The sequence below is a fragment of the Somniosus microcephalus genome, chromosome 9 (assembly GCF_052327205.1).
Source record: "Somniosus microcephalus isolate GS21.2 chromosome 9, FLI_Smic_1.0, whole genome shotgun sequence".
NCBI classification, from domain to species: Eukaryota; Metazoa; Chordata; class Chondrichthyes; order Squaliformes; family Somniosidae; genus Somniosus; species Somniosus microcephalus.
Window position 1 is genome coordinate 127,442,191 of NC_140995.1, and position 14,157 is coordinate 127,456,347.

Genomic DNA, 14,157 nt, shown 5'->3' on the forward strand with positions numbered 1-14,157 from the left:
TGGGCCGCCACAAGTAAGTCGGCTGATTTTTTCCCCCCACCCGCCACCTCCCCTTTACTTACCGCCCCACGAGCCTCCTGCCACTCTGTTCCCGCCCCCTGAATCGATCGTTGTCATCGCCCGGCGCAGATTCAGGGGGCATGGGCCAATTTTGCAGGTGGGGCAAAAAAGGGGCGCTGCGCATGGTGATGACATCGACATCGCCTGCGCAGCAGAGCGGGGCGCTCCCGGTTACTGCCGCTGCTAAACTCCTGCTGAATTTAGCAGGAGTCATTAGCGGCGCCGTGCCTGGACGAAAAGTCGTTTGCGTCCCATTAGCGCCCCCAGAGGCACTAACGGGAGGCGCAAATGCGCCGAATTTCTAGCCCCAAGTGTTATCTTCAACACATTCAATATCTTAACTTTTGATTGGATGAGTAACTGCCTTGTAAAAACTGTTTACAACCAATGCAAACTTATTATTACAAAATACCCTTTCACTATAAAATTGGATGGCTCACGGGGAAAAGAAAAAAGGTAAACAAAGGATTTCCAGTTTTTTTTTTAACAGGCAAAAATTAAATAAAAAGTTATGATGGGTTAGATTAGATAAGAAACAAGGTGAAAATGAAGAAAAATGAAATATGGACTATAAAGAACAGGAGAAAATAGGGGTGACAGTTTGAGCAGAATCAAAGGGGTGAAGTTCCACGGGTTCTCCCACTCATTGGCTGTAACTTTGGCGGAATAGCTGCCAAAACCATGGAACAATAGTGTAATCACTGCCTACACCGTTTTCGCGGGATTTCTGCAGCTCTTCTGTCAAAGTTATGGCAGGCAATTGGAAAAACAATGATGAAAATTCAGCCCGAAAGTGTTTCAAATTGACATTTTTCTAGAGAATTAACATTACTCTGGTAACCCTACTGTTGAAATTGAGGAACCTTATTACTGTAATATCAGTATGCAATTCAGCTTGACATTGTGTGTGGTGAAGGCAGACTACAAATGAGACTAGATTGGTGAAGCTATATTCAACAAGCAACATAATTCAATATTAAAGTAAACATTTTAAAAAGAGGATATTTACACTAATATACACATGGAATTTCTATGTCAGCTTGCACAGAAAAATGTGCTCAATTCGATTAATTTAAGGATAAGAGTAATTCACCAATCAGGTGTTTTCAAAGACTGCGGCCTAGAAATTCAGTTGCCTTAGCGCCGCTTTTGAGGCGCTAGAGGGACTAGCGCCAGAGTTATGGCCAGTTTAAAAATTCCCTGGGGCCCTAAATCGGCGTTGCACCGGTAGCGCTGCGCCGGCACCGATGACGTCATCGGTGTGCGCAGCGTCCCGGTTGCCGTGGTAACCCGCCCGAACTCCGAAATTGAGTTGCGGCCGCCTCGCCCGTGGCAGCCGCAAGCAACGTTCTGTCAAAGGTGCCTTACTCCAGTTTGCGCCGGCGCATTAAAGGCCCCGCGGCGGCCGGCCACTTTCCCGCCGGCCGCCTGCCCGCAGCTCCCTCCCCGGACTTCTCCCCCACCCCCCCCCCCGGAACAGATGCAAGCCCGGCACTTGTCCGAGGTGCCGGGCTCATTTTTAAGCTGATTTGCGCGGGCCGCGGCCGGGTGCAGGCAGCTCCTCCTTAACGGGAGGAGGAGGCCTGCACGTCCCCAGCCTGCCGCACCGCATCGGGTGCCGCAGCGCCGGAACAGCGCCGCAATGGGGCAGTTAGCGCCCATTGGGAGGCGCTGAAACCCTCCAGTAGCGCCGGCAGCCATTTGGGCGCGGCGCTACTGAATTTTTGGCGCGCGCAGGGGGACTTAGCGCCGGCACTAACTTCCGGCGCTAAAGCCCTGGCTGCGCCAAAACTCAATTTCTAGGCCTGCATGTTAGGAAATCCTGGGCCCACAGCCTGTGGTTTTCCCTCCAGTAATGTATGGGCTGCTGCCCTGATTTCTCAACGTGGTCTTATGTTCAACGATGTTCCTAAGTAACATGCACTCCCTGGGTGTGCCTGATTGGGGAATCATCCCATTATTTTTTTCTTTTCTTTAAATGTGTCTTTTTCTTAGGAGTAATGAAACCTTACTCACACTGAATTAACAACTAAATTCCATATACAGCCTTCAAAAGGCATGATACTTCTTAAATGACTGGCTTGGAATAAGACAGGTACTCCTCCAACAAACAGTCTTTTAATGTTGAGAGGCTGATCATTAGGTAGTCGTTGTTTTTGAACTCTTTCTTCATTCACTTGCACTGTGAGCAACCTGACAGCAAAAAGAATCTCATGTTATCTGCATATTTAGGGCTTTTAAAAACTACAAGACAGTAGAAATAATTCATTCACATTTAAATTAATGCTAAACCTATATATTTATTCAAACAAAAAATTGTATATGAAGATTATATTAATTTGATGCAATTTGGGAGGACGATTTCCTCAGGTTTATGATTTTGTTACATATAGCAGCCAGAGTAAATCATCCCTTCCAGAAAGCTACCAAGTTCAATTTTGGTCGCTGCAATGTTGTCACCTGGGGGCACATAGTAGTCAGCGAGGACAGCATTGGGGTTACATAGTTGTCAGGTGGGATAGCATTGGGCCATAATAATCAGGTGGGACAGTATTGGGCACATAGTAGTCAGCTGGGACAGCAATGGGGGCTAATTTTGGCCTCAGTATCTCCAGCATCAGAGGGGTTAGGTTTAGCATTGGGGGAGGGTGAAATGAAATAGGGTTCCTGTTCCCAGTTATGATTTAATGACCTTGCTGCAAAATGTATATGAGGTGAGAGGATCTAAGTGAACTGTATAGTTCTCTCATTTTATCCACATACAACAGTGATTGCACTATGTGATTCATTTATATGATGATGCACTTTGTGACATTCCTGAGAGTTGTGGTAAGGCATTATATAAATGCAAGTTCTATTTGAATAGCCTGCTAAATTTCAATGGCAAGGCTCACTGGAGGAAATTACAAACCATTGTTATCAGTAAAGATATCAATACAACCACTAGAATAAGAAAATCAGAGGTATTGTCAAAACACTTTGGAACTGTCATACCCCTTGGATCTATGCAGCCTAACACTATGTTCCTTTCCATCATTGAACACTCCAGATTCTGGTTTGATTGTAACACGCCGAGGTTCTCGAGCTCCAGTCGCAACATGTACTTCCAAGCGCCCTCTGTTTAGGAAAACTGCATAATAGACCTGTTTGTATAAAGTACACAGTTCAGGCACAAACTTAAAGTACAGACTATGTGGGCATTATTGCTTATAACAAAGAGTATTTCAAAATAAGTATGGTATAAGAATATATCCTCCGACTGCAAATTATTTAACAATTTCTTGGTTATAGGGATACTATTGGGTGATAGATGTCTTTGAAAATATTGAATAACCAATACTAAACATAAGAGCAAAAACTTATTTTAAAATTGCATATACTTAAATAGAATATTATAAATATTTAGTATTTCAAATGTCTATTATTTCCATTGGCTCAATATGTAAATATTACATGCTTGGGAGCTATTTACATTTATATTTCAGAAATATTTTTATGTCAAATGCAAAAATACAGGTTAAAAGTGACAAAAACAACAAAAGAAATTATTGTAAGCAACACCTGTCCAGTTTGGCGGCGTTTTCTCCTTAGTTGAACTGGGGCCTTTCCACTTCCATAAAGTATCATTCCAGTCTCGTTTTTAGTACTGAAGGAAAGTGTTATTTCTGTGCCTACATTCAATGAGTGTGGCTGGAGCTCAACAAATCCAGGTTTATGGAAGCTAACAGTGTGGACATTCTGTCAAAAAGAGCATATTAGTGAAAATCATACACAGTACTGGGACAATTTCATCAACAGGGGCATATATTGAATACTGGTAGAATCTAGTATTTCAAAACAAAGAAAATTGTTATAAAATATAAGATAACATAAGATTTTAGATAACAAACCTCTAATGTACAGCCTTTTGTTAACCCCAGGTAATCTGTGCCACTCAGCAAATTATATGGTGACTGTGAAATTTCTATATCTCTGAGGCAACCACTATATTTCTTTAAACTGATTTCAGGCCTGCAACACATAAAGGCATTTTGTCAATGTAAGTTTGTCAATGTTTTTCTAAAATTATACACACATTACTGAAATAAAGTTAAAGAAATAAAATAAAAAACACTGGCGGTAAAATAGACTTTAATTGTAGTAGTAAAACTGCTAAAAATTAATTCTCCTCACTTCTTTCGTCCACTATGGAAATATTTAAGGAGCACAGATTTACAAAAAGAAGGTGCACTGTTAGGATGAATAAAATTTGTGTTAACTGCTTCACTAATAGGTCACAGGAGTTCATTTGGGATGGGGTGATTAAAATACTTGTGGAGAAACGCGATGTTATTCGTGATTCTTGATGTAAGGCTGAATGCATTGCAGGAATCCTGCATTTTAGTAGGATATTATGGATGTGTAAATGACTGTTGTGTCTTGGATGGTACAAACATTCAACTAACTGTGTCTATTAGCGGCTGTCTTAAGTCTCTTGCTGAGTGAATATAAGATAGTCACTAATAAATCCAATAGGGAATTCAGGAGAAACTTACTTAACCAGAGAGTGGTTAGAATGTGGAACTCACTACCACAGAGAGTAGTTGATGCAAATAGGACAGCAGCATTTAAGAGGAAACTGGATAACCACATGAGGGAGAAAGGAATAGAAGGTTTTGCTGATAGGGTTAGATGAAAAAGGGTTGGAGGAGGCTTGTGTGGAGCATAAACACCGGCATGGACTAGTTGGGCCGAATGGCCTGTTTTTGTGCTGTACATTCTATGTAATGCTATGAATGATGCTTCTGAAGACATCTCTTCTAGCTCGTGTTCAGGGTCTTCTTCTGCTACTGGTTGAGGCTGGCTCTCTTCTTCAACCTGCTCTAAAGGAATGCCCCTTTATCAGGAGAAGGTATATAAGGCACAGCAGGGTACAATAATCTTGGATACCTTGGCCAGGCTGTGCTGCAAAGACTCCCCTGATTAGTCAATGTATCAGATAGTTTGCTTTAACATCCCGATAATATGTTCTGCCAAGACCCGAGTAGCTATGTGCTTAACTCTTTTGTCTTGTGCATGGGTGTCTCAAAGGGATCATGAGCTCAGTCTTGGTACACAAGCAGCCATCCCTCCAGTTCTTCCCACCCTTGAAGTAATGGTGGCACCATGGATTGCTGCAGCTACCAGGATAGTGAGTATTAACATGCATAATTCTGTATCTACAGTCACAGTTGCACATTCAGGGAGTGGAATCCCTTTTGGTTCATGAAGAACGTGCCATGGCTGTATGTGTGCCATCAATAATGTTCTGCACTTCCGGAGTTGAAGACAGACAGTAAAAGTACAGATCTTCTTTGTCTGTTGGCTGGTTTCCATGGGAAAGTTAACGAAATCTCTGGTCCGAACAAACAATGCATCTGTTACTTGCATGATTCAGCCATGCACTGCTAGCTGTGTGCTATGTGATGAAATATGTCATTCATCAGACTCTGTATTTAACTACATATATTGTATTGCCTGCTCCTGTGTTTTTACCTTGTATTGTATATAGTGCACCGCCCCCTTTCTCCCCATTGGGTGTGTCGGCTCCGCCCATACCTGGCCCTACTTAAGACAAGCCCAGGCTTGTCTTGCAGCAGAACAGCAGAATGCTAGGTGAAGACACAGGCATCTTTCTTTGCTAATAAAAGCCTAGTTTTATCCAGCTAACTTTGAGCCTTGAAGTTATTGAGGCGCATCATGCTATGACAGATATTTCCTGCTGTTTTTTTAAAGAACTCAGAGGCATAAAAATTCAAGGCAGCAGTCACCTTCACAGAATCACAGAAACCCCACAGTGCAGATAGAGGCCATTTCGGCCCATCGAGCCTGCACCGACACATATCCCACCCGATCCCCGTAACCCCTACACCAACACATATCCCACCCTATCCCCGTATTTAATCCCCCTAACACTAAGGGTCAATTTATCATAGCCAATCAACCTAACTCGCACATCTTTGGACTGTGGGAGGAAACCGGAGCACCCGGAGGAAACCCACGCAAACACGGGGAGAATGTGCAAACTCCACACAGACAGTCGCCCGAGGCCAGATTCGAACCTGAGTCCCTGGCGCTGTGAGGCAACAGTGCTAACCACTATGCCACCTTGACAGCCTTCAACAGAGCTATCCTTGAAGTGGTTGTAAGGTCTGGCTACAAAAGACTGCACAGTGTCTCACGGCCTCCCTGGTAAATCGTAGGCATTGATTTTTAATTCCCCCGCCTGGAGGAAACCAGGCAGGGGGACAGTTAAAATGAGTCGAGTCACTTACCCCCTCTAAATCCCACTGCTTTTCTGCCATACCCCAATCTTAACATGTGCTTTTGAGCAGGTGAGCAGGACACCCACAAGAAGGATGCAGGGTCCTTCTTTAAATAAGCAGATTGGGTCCGATGATGTTATCAGGATCCGATCTGTAATTTGAGTTGAAAGTTTGTGCGGGGGAGCAGGGACGGCTTCAGCTGCCTCGGCCATAAGCTCTCGAATTCCCTTCCTAAACCTCTCTGCCTTTCCGCGATGGGCCGAAGGGCCTCTTTCTGTGCTGTATAACTCTATGACTCTCTCTCCTCCTTTAAGATGCTCCTTAAAAGCTTTCGGTCACCTGTCCTAATACCTCCTTAATGTGGCTCAGTGTCAAATTTTGTTTGACAACGCTCCTGTGAAGTGCCTTGGGATGTTTCACCACATTAAAGGCGTTATATAAATGCAAGTTGTTGTTGCTCCTCCAGGCCACACAAGGAAGCCTTTAAAATCAGGGCTATAGTCTCTCATGCAGACCCCTTTGGGCACATTGCAGTACGATTATCTTAGCCTGTAGACGGCAGCATATGAGCTCCTTTATGAGGTTAAATACACCTGCCTTCCAATGCCTCCTCCTTCAGATGTAGAAGGATGCCCAGTGGAATATTGATAGGTCCTATTTAGTTCATGGATAATTAATTCCCTTTGAAAAGACCCCCTGATGAGAGAGGGTCTGAATAACTTCAGTCGTGAAGGCTAAAAAAAACAAAAAGCAGCAGACAAATTCCTGGGTCCAGACAACTACCAAGCAGACTCCTTGGCCCAGAAATTCGGGTCCCAACGCGTGAGTACGGACGGAGTACTCACGCGTGGACCCGATGGAAGTGTCGGAATCTTGCATGCACTACGCATGCGCGGGAAACCGGCACTTCCGATCCTCTGAACCAAGGGGTTCAGAGGTCGAACGCATGCGCGCGGGAGTCTGCCTTTTTTTTTCAGGTTTTAACGTGCAGGTAAGTCTGTACATTTTAGAAATGTAAAAAGCAGCCGTAAGGACTTCATTTTCAAAGGTAAGTGGTCAATTATTTAAAATTAAAACATTTTTTCCACAGGTTTTTTACTTTTAAATACTTTAAAGCAAGGTAAGTTTATTTTTAGCCCCGTTTTTTTATAAAATTATTTTTTTCAAAAATTTAAATTTTTGTTTAAAATAGTTATTTAATGTCATTTATAGTTTATTTACAAAGTGTGATGTTTTTTAAAAATTTATTTTAAGGTAAAGTACAGTTTTACAGCCTCAGCATTTATACGTTTTGGCAGGTCTATCTGTCAAGACTTATGAATGGAGCATTCCCTGCTCCAATTGGCTGCCTGTTGCTCATGTGATCCCAGGGGACGCTTCACACTAACTACGCCCCTGGGACACGCCAGCATAGCGCGCCAGCCTCTGGGACAGGCCTCGGAGAGGAATTCCACGCAGGCCAAGAGGTCAACTGCCGGCACGCTAGGTAAGTGTAGGTCGGGGGCTTGCACCCGCGGAAAGCCCCCGACCCGAATTTCTGGGCCCTTGTTGAGAAAGAAGACCTAATATGGCTCAAAGAGCCGAACAGCCAGTGTCCATTTTATAAGGGCACTGAGGGACCAGCACTATTCTGGCAATGCAAATGCGTTAGAGGACCATCAGTTAATTTAAATTAAATTTGGGGCCTAAATGAAATTAGCTCATGCCAGGTGTGCTGAGCTTCCCTGACATATGGCTGTGAGGTCTGTGCACTGGGTACAGAGTAAGCCTCAGTATCCAATACCATGAGTAACCTGTGTCTGATGAGTAGGAATATCACCACTAAGAACTGTATTATTGGCCCCTTTATCTTACCTCGGAATCAGAAAGTCATTCATCCCATCAAGCGCACCTCTTTGAATGGACCAATAAATGTACAATTCATTTAAACTTCAAAAGTAACCTATAAGAAGTCAGTAAGATGACCAACCCTCTTTAGTGACACCAGGTGCAGAATTGTATGTCGCAATATAACCATATATTCAACTGCACCTAATCTTTTCTCAATTTCTAGCTTATAGATTACAAACTGAATGTGGGACTTATACCTGTGTGCTCTGTAAACATCCTCAGTGCATGACACATACCACCTTGCCAGAATGAATCAGCAAATTTTAGCAATATTCAATGACAAAATCAAACCTTCTTCCTGAATAGCAATGTGTCATTTAAATACAACATCATCATTGTTTTGCACAAGCATAATGCGTATTGCAATATTTGATGTATGTTGTTTGCTGGAGTGCAACAGCATAAGCAGTTTGACTGGCAAGCAGGAGTAAAGCTTGCATCTTTGGCGTAAAGCATGTGAAATATTAGCTTCACATGATCTAAAGATGAGCAAATTGCAATGGAATTAAGCGCCTTAATTGTCAATATTAACATCATGCACTGCAAAAAAAAATCATGCACTGAAACACTGTTTACCTGGCCTTCATACTGGATAAAAAAGGGTACAAAAAGAAAACAAAATGATTAGATTAATATTTTATACCTGTATAGAGTTCTTAGAAAACCAGAATATCCTGGTACATGGCTAATTTAATCTATACTACCTTTGGAAGCAAATGTTTTCATAATTCTTGTTTTTATACAGAAATGATCAAGGATTTTTTTCATTAGGACCTCATTTAATAATCAAGCAGATTAAAATTGTTTGGAATCAACATTCTTTTGGTTTTCTTCCTACTCTGATTTTTTTGGGAATATTTTTGTTTAAAGTGAGTTATTTTCACGACACACTGACGGCAAGACTCCTCCTCTAATGTACTCCATAAGCAAGATAAAGTTACCATTGTTTCAAAGATTCATTACCGGTATCTCTGACATAACAGTGCACACCACTAAAGTTTTCACACAAAGCATTAGAATATGAGGCAATCAGATAGCTTTACATTTTGGATTAATTTTCTCTCTCTTTCGCACCCTATCATACACTCGTGTGTCAGGAGAGACAGCTGCCTGCCAACATACAACTCCACAGGTCCTGCCAATGTAATTTCTTGGTAAACTTGCTAGTTGCATACTTAAGCACTGTGGAAGTTAATTACTCCAACAGTTTAGATTGCTAGAATTTATACCTTAGAGGAAGGTATACCTAAGTACTGTACTAAGGTTGCTTAGATGCTGGAAAAAGCAAAATACTGCAGATTCTGAAAATCTGAAAGAAAAACAGAAAATGCTGGAAACACTCAGCAGGTGAGACAGCATCTGTGGAGAGAGAAACAGAGTTAACGTTTCAGGTCGATGACCTTTCATCAAAACTGATGAACCCTATGTTTCTCTCTCCACAGATGCTACCTGACCTGCTGAATGTTTCCAGCATTTTCTGCTCTAATCACTAGACTGTGGAGTTGAGCACAATGAGGTAATTCTGCAATTCAGTGGGGAGTTTTACCTGCCAGGAGGGCATGCTGGAAATATCAGTGCACAATTACCACAAACCCCTTAAAATGAATAGTCAGAAAATTGTGGGCGGTTTACGATCAAATGCCTGATGTGGGTGAGGGAGTCGGTGAGGCTCTCTACCAGGAGTGCACACTCATAAAATTACCCTAGTGTGTATAAATGACACACAAACACACTGCACATGCACTGGACATCTAAGAACACTGGGCTGGATTTTTCTCTGTGATCCCATCCTTTCCTCGTCCTCGGCATGTAAATGCTGGCAGTGAGGTTGCCCCTGAGTTCCTGGAAGATATTCCTACTTTCCATCTCAAGTACTGCTGTTTTGCCCCACCCCGTGAGACCACCAGACAAGTCTGACAGCAGCCCTTGGCAGAATGGAGGGAGAGGGCCTACTATGCCCTTTCTAACACATTTCATGGCTATTTTCCTGATGCCAGCCCACAAATTAGCAGATTTGGCATGGTGGGATTTAAACTCATGGGCTGTGATTTCCCCTACCTTGGCGGGTCCGGTGCGGCTGGGGTCGGTGGCGGGTCCTGACCTCGCTGCTGGCTCCAGCCCGCTGTCCAGTGATTTTACGTTGATTGGGCTTGTTACGCCTGCCCAGTGTGTTTCCCAGCCAATTTTAGGAAGCGGGTCTGATGACATCATTTGATGACACGTCATCAGCCGATTTCCTTAAAGGGACCATGCGCAAATTTATTTTGACAGTTGTGCTGTCGGTGTTCGACAGCATTGAGGTGCTGCAAACACTGACAAGCACTGCACAAAGGTACACGGCTGCACCCAGGCTCACCCATGACTCCCTCCATTTGCTTATGGAGGGAGTCACAGCACACAGGGAGGTTCTCTTCTCTTCCCATGGGTGCAAGAGACCTCCCCAGAAGATCAACGCAGCCTGGTTGCACATTGCACAGGAGGGCACAAGCAGGGATGTCGTCAGGAGGACCAGGTTGCAGTGACACAAACCTTTCAATGATCTCAGTAGATCACGAAACGTTACTGCAAAGCCACACTCAACCTCATCCTGCTGTGCCACTCATCACAACCCCATCACTCTGCCTTCCCTACCCTACTCCTGCACATCCTTACTCACACCAACTTACCTTGCACCTCCACCCATCCCTCTCTAACTACATTATCACTTCCACATCTCAATAGCCACCCCTTACACTCACCCTCATCCTAGTCCAATCATACCAACTAACAACACACAAGGGTCGGTACTTGTGTGTTTTAGCCAATGTTCATGTGAAATTTCTGTTAATGTGTCGTCAAACATTGAAATCTTTATTTTCAACACTTTGCGTTCTTGGACAGATTTGTGTGCACCTTTGGAAGTGGCTTAGTGAGTTGCAGTGAACGGTGAGACATAACATACCCCCCACAATGGTGATGAATGTGAAAGGAATTGCTTGGGCATTGTAGGGATGTTTTATGGAGTTGGTGTGGGGTGGTGCCAACCTGGCAATCATGTGGCAGCCAGGGTGTACAGCATCAAGTGAAGTAAATCTGGCTATGGTGTGGCCATCCCTGGCCTCCCGGCCAGAAACGTGGTCGGGTGCTGATGCCCTGTGTCCTGTGCAGCATCAGTTGATTGTGGAGAAGGTTAGTGTTGTTGTTTATGCTGCTGGTGTGCCTGGTGCTGCTGGTGTTGGGGTTGATCATGGTAGGATTCTGAGGACCAAGGTGAGATAATTTCAAGGGCACCCATGCCGATGTAATAGATAGCAGGTGAGCTTGAGATGACAGAAGTGATCTGTCAATAGTGAGAGAGGTCGTTCCAATGAGGTGACACTGGATACAGAGTTTACACCAAACACTTGCAACCTGCATAAAGCTCAATCTGTCTTCCAAATGCAGTAAGCAACAGCTTCTAAGCTTGGAAAGTGAACAGCTATGAGATGGGAGCTTTTATAGCACATTTGCTTCTGTCAAGTAAAGAGATGATTTTATGCTAACACAATCCTGACCTCCTTACCTGACGTGATCCCCAAGCAGTGTGGACACCATGGGCGACCTCATAAAATTTAAAGATCAGCTCAAAATACTTTTTAAGTGGCTCTTAACAAGGTCATAATAACCTAAACTGCCTCCCCCACCACTGCATGTTGGGTCTGTTCAGCGTTGACGGACCCGATATCTGGGAAAGTAGTGTGGTGGCAGGTTGACAGCGGGTTCCCAACCCACCGTCAAAATTTTTTTTCCCACCCAACCCGCCACCAAACGCGTCCGCTGACCCCCCAAAAAATTATCCCCATGATCTCTGGGTTACTAGCCCAGTACCATAACCATTAGATTGCCATAACACACTAAATGTATATATACTGGGTATGCATATACACAGACACATATTAAACAAACACAACCTTTTTTTTACTTCAAGTAGCAAGAATCTGTACAACCCGTCATCGAAAATATATTAGTGCAGAAATTACCTTAAATTTTGTAATATAGGCAAGCCACCAAAATATATCTTCTCGTTGTCTTTCAAATTGAGACCATGGTTGGTTCCTGGGGAAATCACGACCAGGTTTTCTTCTTTATTGTTTATTGTATCACGTATGGAAATATTTGCTGCCAAAATAGAAAATATTTGATTAATTATCAAATGTAATCAGAATGTCTTTGTGAGATGAAAATATTACGATAAAAAAGTGCACCTTGCTTCAGAATTCTTGACAGTGTGAAATATTTCCATTTTCCGTCATTGTGGCGTCCTCTACTGGTGACATTAGATGTACCTGAGCCAAGGTCGTAGCTAACCCTTATTCGCCCATCAGCCAGTTCAACACTCATGAAATCTTTCTATTAAAATTTAGCAACATTAAAAAATAGGCAAAAAAATTAATTAATGGAATTCTGCTCAGACATGAGAAGTTACAAATAGTTTGCTTTCAACGTTTTGACACTGCATTTACCAGGTCCTTCGTGGCAAGGTTCATGAGTAGTGCATCTGAAGAAAAAGTCCTGAATTTGAATGCAATCGCTGATACATTTGGATTCCAGCGAGTTGGTCGACTAACAGCTGCATAACCTTCTCCATCAAACTGCACTGTGCCTTCAGTGTCAGTGGGTTGCGGACTATATAAAAGGGGAAAACATAAAGAATTTTATTAATAACATTTTGAGCTATTAACATCATATCATTTAAACCTTTCAGTGATTAATTCATTTGGGAGCTTTTAAAAGTTCTACAATAGTTACATAAGCATAAAAATTGTTGTTGGGGAAGTGAGCAGACTAATGGTTAAAACATGCATATGACATTCCTTTGTCCACTATTTAAATTCAGATATTTTGGTCCCCTCTCCTCAGGCACTGTCCCTCTTCCTATCAAAACATTGTCATCACCCACTCAAAAATCCCACCCTTGACCGCTCTGTCCTTGCAAACTATTGCCCCATCTCCAAACTTCTTTTCCTCTCCAATGTCCTTGCGTGTGTTGCTGCCTCCTATATTCATGCCCATCGCTCCCGCAACTACCTGCTTGAATATATACAAATCACTGAAACAGCCCTAACATTCTGTGAATGCATTATTCCATCTCATTCTCCTCGACCTTTCTGCAGCCTTTTCTGCCTTCTTTCGGATGAGACATTAAACGTCTGCTCTCTCAGGTGGATGCAAAAGATCCCATGGCACTATTTCGAAGAAGAGCAGTGGAGTTATCCCCGGTGTCCTCAATCCTTCAATCAACATAACAAAAACAGATTGTTATGTTCATAAATAACTAGACGTTTTCATTATGAACAGCTAGCTTAGAGCTAGTCATTTATTCAGCCATGTGGACTACTGTACAGGCATCCACCTTGACTACTGCCTTGTGGGTAGCCTAGTGCATCGTGGGTAGCCCCGTATTTAAACATACAGCTCCACCTAGTGTACCATTCTAGAATGACATGTTACTGATCATTACACAGATGATCTGGTCATTATCACATTGTTGTTTGGGGGAGCTTGCTGTGTGCAAATTGGCTGCTGCGTTTCACACATTACAACAGTGAGTACACTCCAAAAGTACTTTATTGGCTGTAAAGTGCTTTGAGACGTCCGGTGGTCGTGAAAGGCTCTATATAAATGCAAGTCTTTTTTCTTTTCTTTGACACAATTACACCATTCTACTCCAATGCTTGTCCTCTGTTGTCCAGCTCGGTGAAACTGCCCTTGCTTGGTTCCAATCTTAATTTTTCAATCGTTGCCAAAGCATTTCCAGCAATGGTTTCTCTTTCTGCCCCACACCATTACCTCCAGAGTCCACCAAGATCTCTCCTTGGCTCCCTTCTCTTATTCATCTACATATTTCCCTTTGGCAACATCATCTAAAGACGTGGGGTCAGCATGCACGCTGATGGCACCCAGC

At 43.1% G+C, this 14,157-nt stretch overlaps 1 protein-coding gene across 2 annotated transcripts in view; it reads right to left on the bottom strand.

Annotated features, from left to right (window-relative positions):
• lama2 (laminin, alpha 2) overlaps positions 1–14,157 on the bottom strand; it is a 600,632-nt gene that overhangs the window by 22,694 nt on the left and 563,781 nt on the right. For both annotated transcript variants that reach the window (XM_085997158.1, XM_085997157.1), the window contains 7 exons: positions 12,716–12,878; positions 12,458–12,602; positions 12,233–12,371; positions 3,951–4,071; positions 3,622–3,798; positions 3,055–3,203; positions 2,077–2,253 (listed from right to left, as the gene is read on the bottom strand). In XM_085997158.1, the coding sequence (XP_085853284.1) occupies positions 2,077–2,253; positions 3,055–3,203; positions 3,622–3,798; positions 3,951–4,071; positions 12,233–12,371; positions 12,458–12,602; positions 12,716–12,878 (1,071 nt within the window). The remainder of the gene's footprint in view (positions 1–2,076; positions 2,254–3,054; positions 3,204–3,621; positions 3,799–3,950; positions 4,072–12,232; positions 12,372–12,457; positions 12,603–12,715; positions 12,879–14,157) is intronic.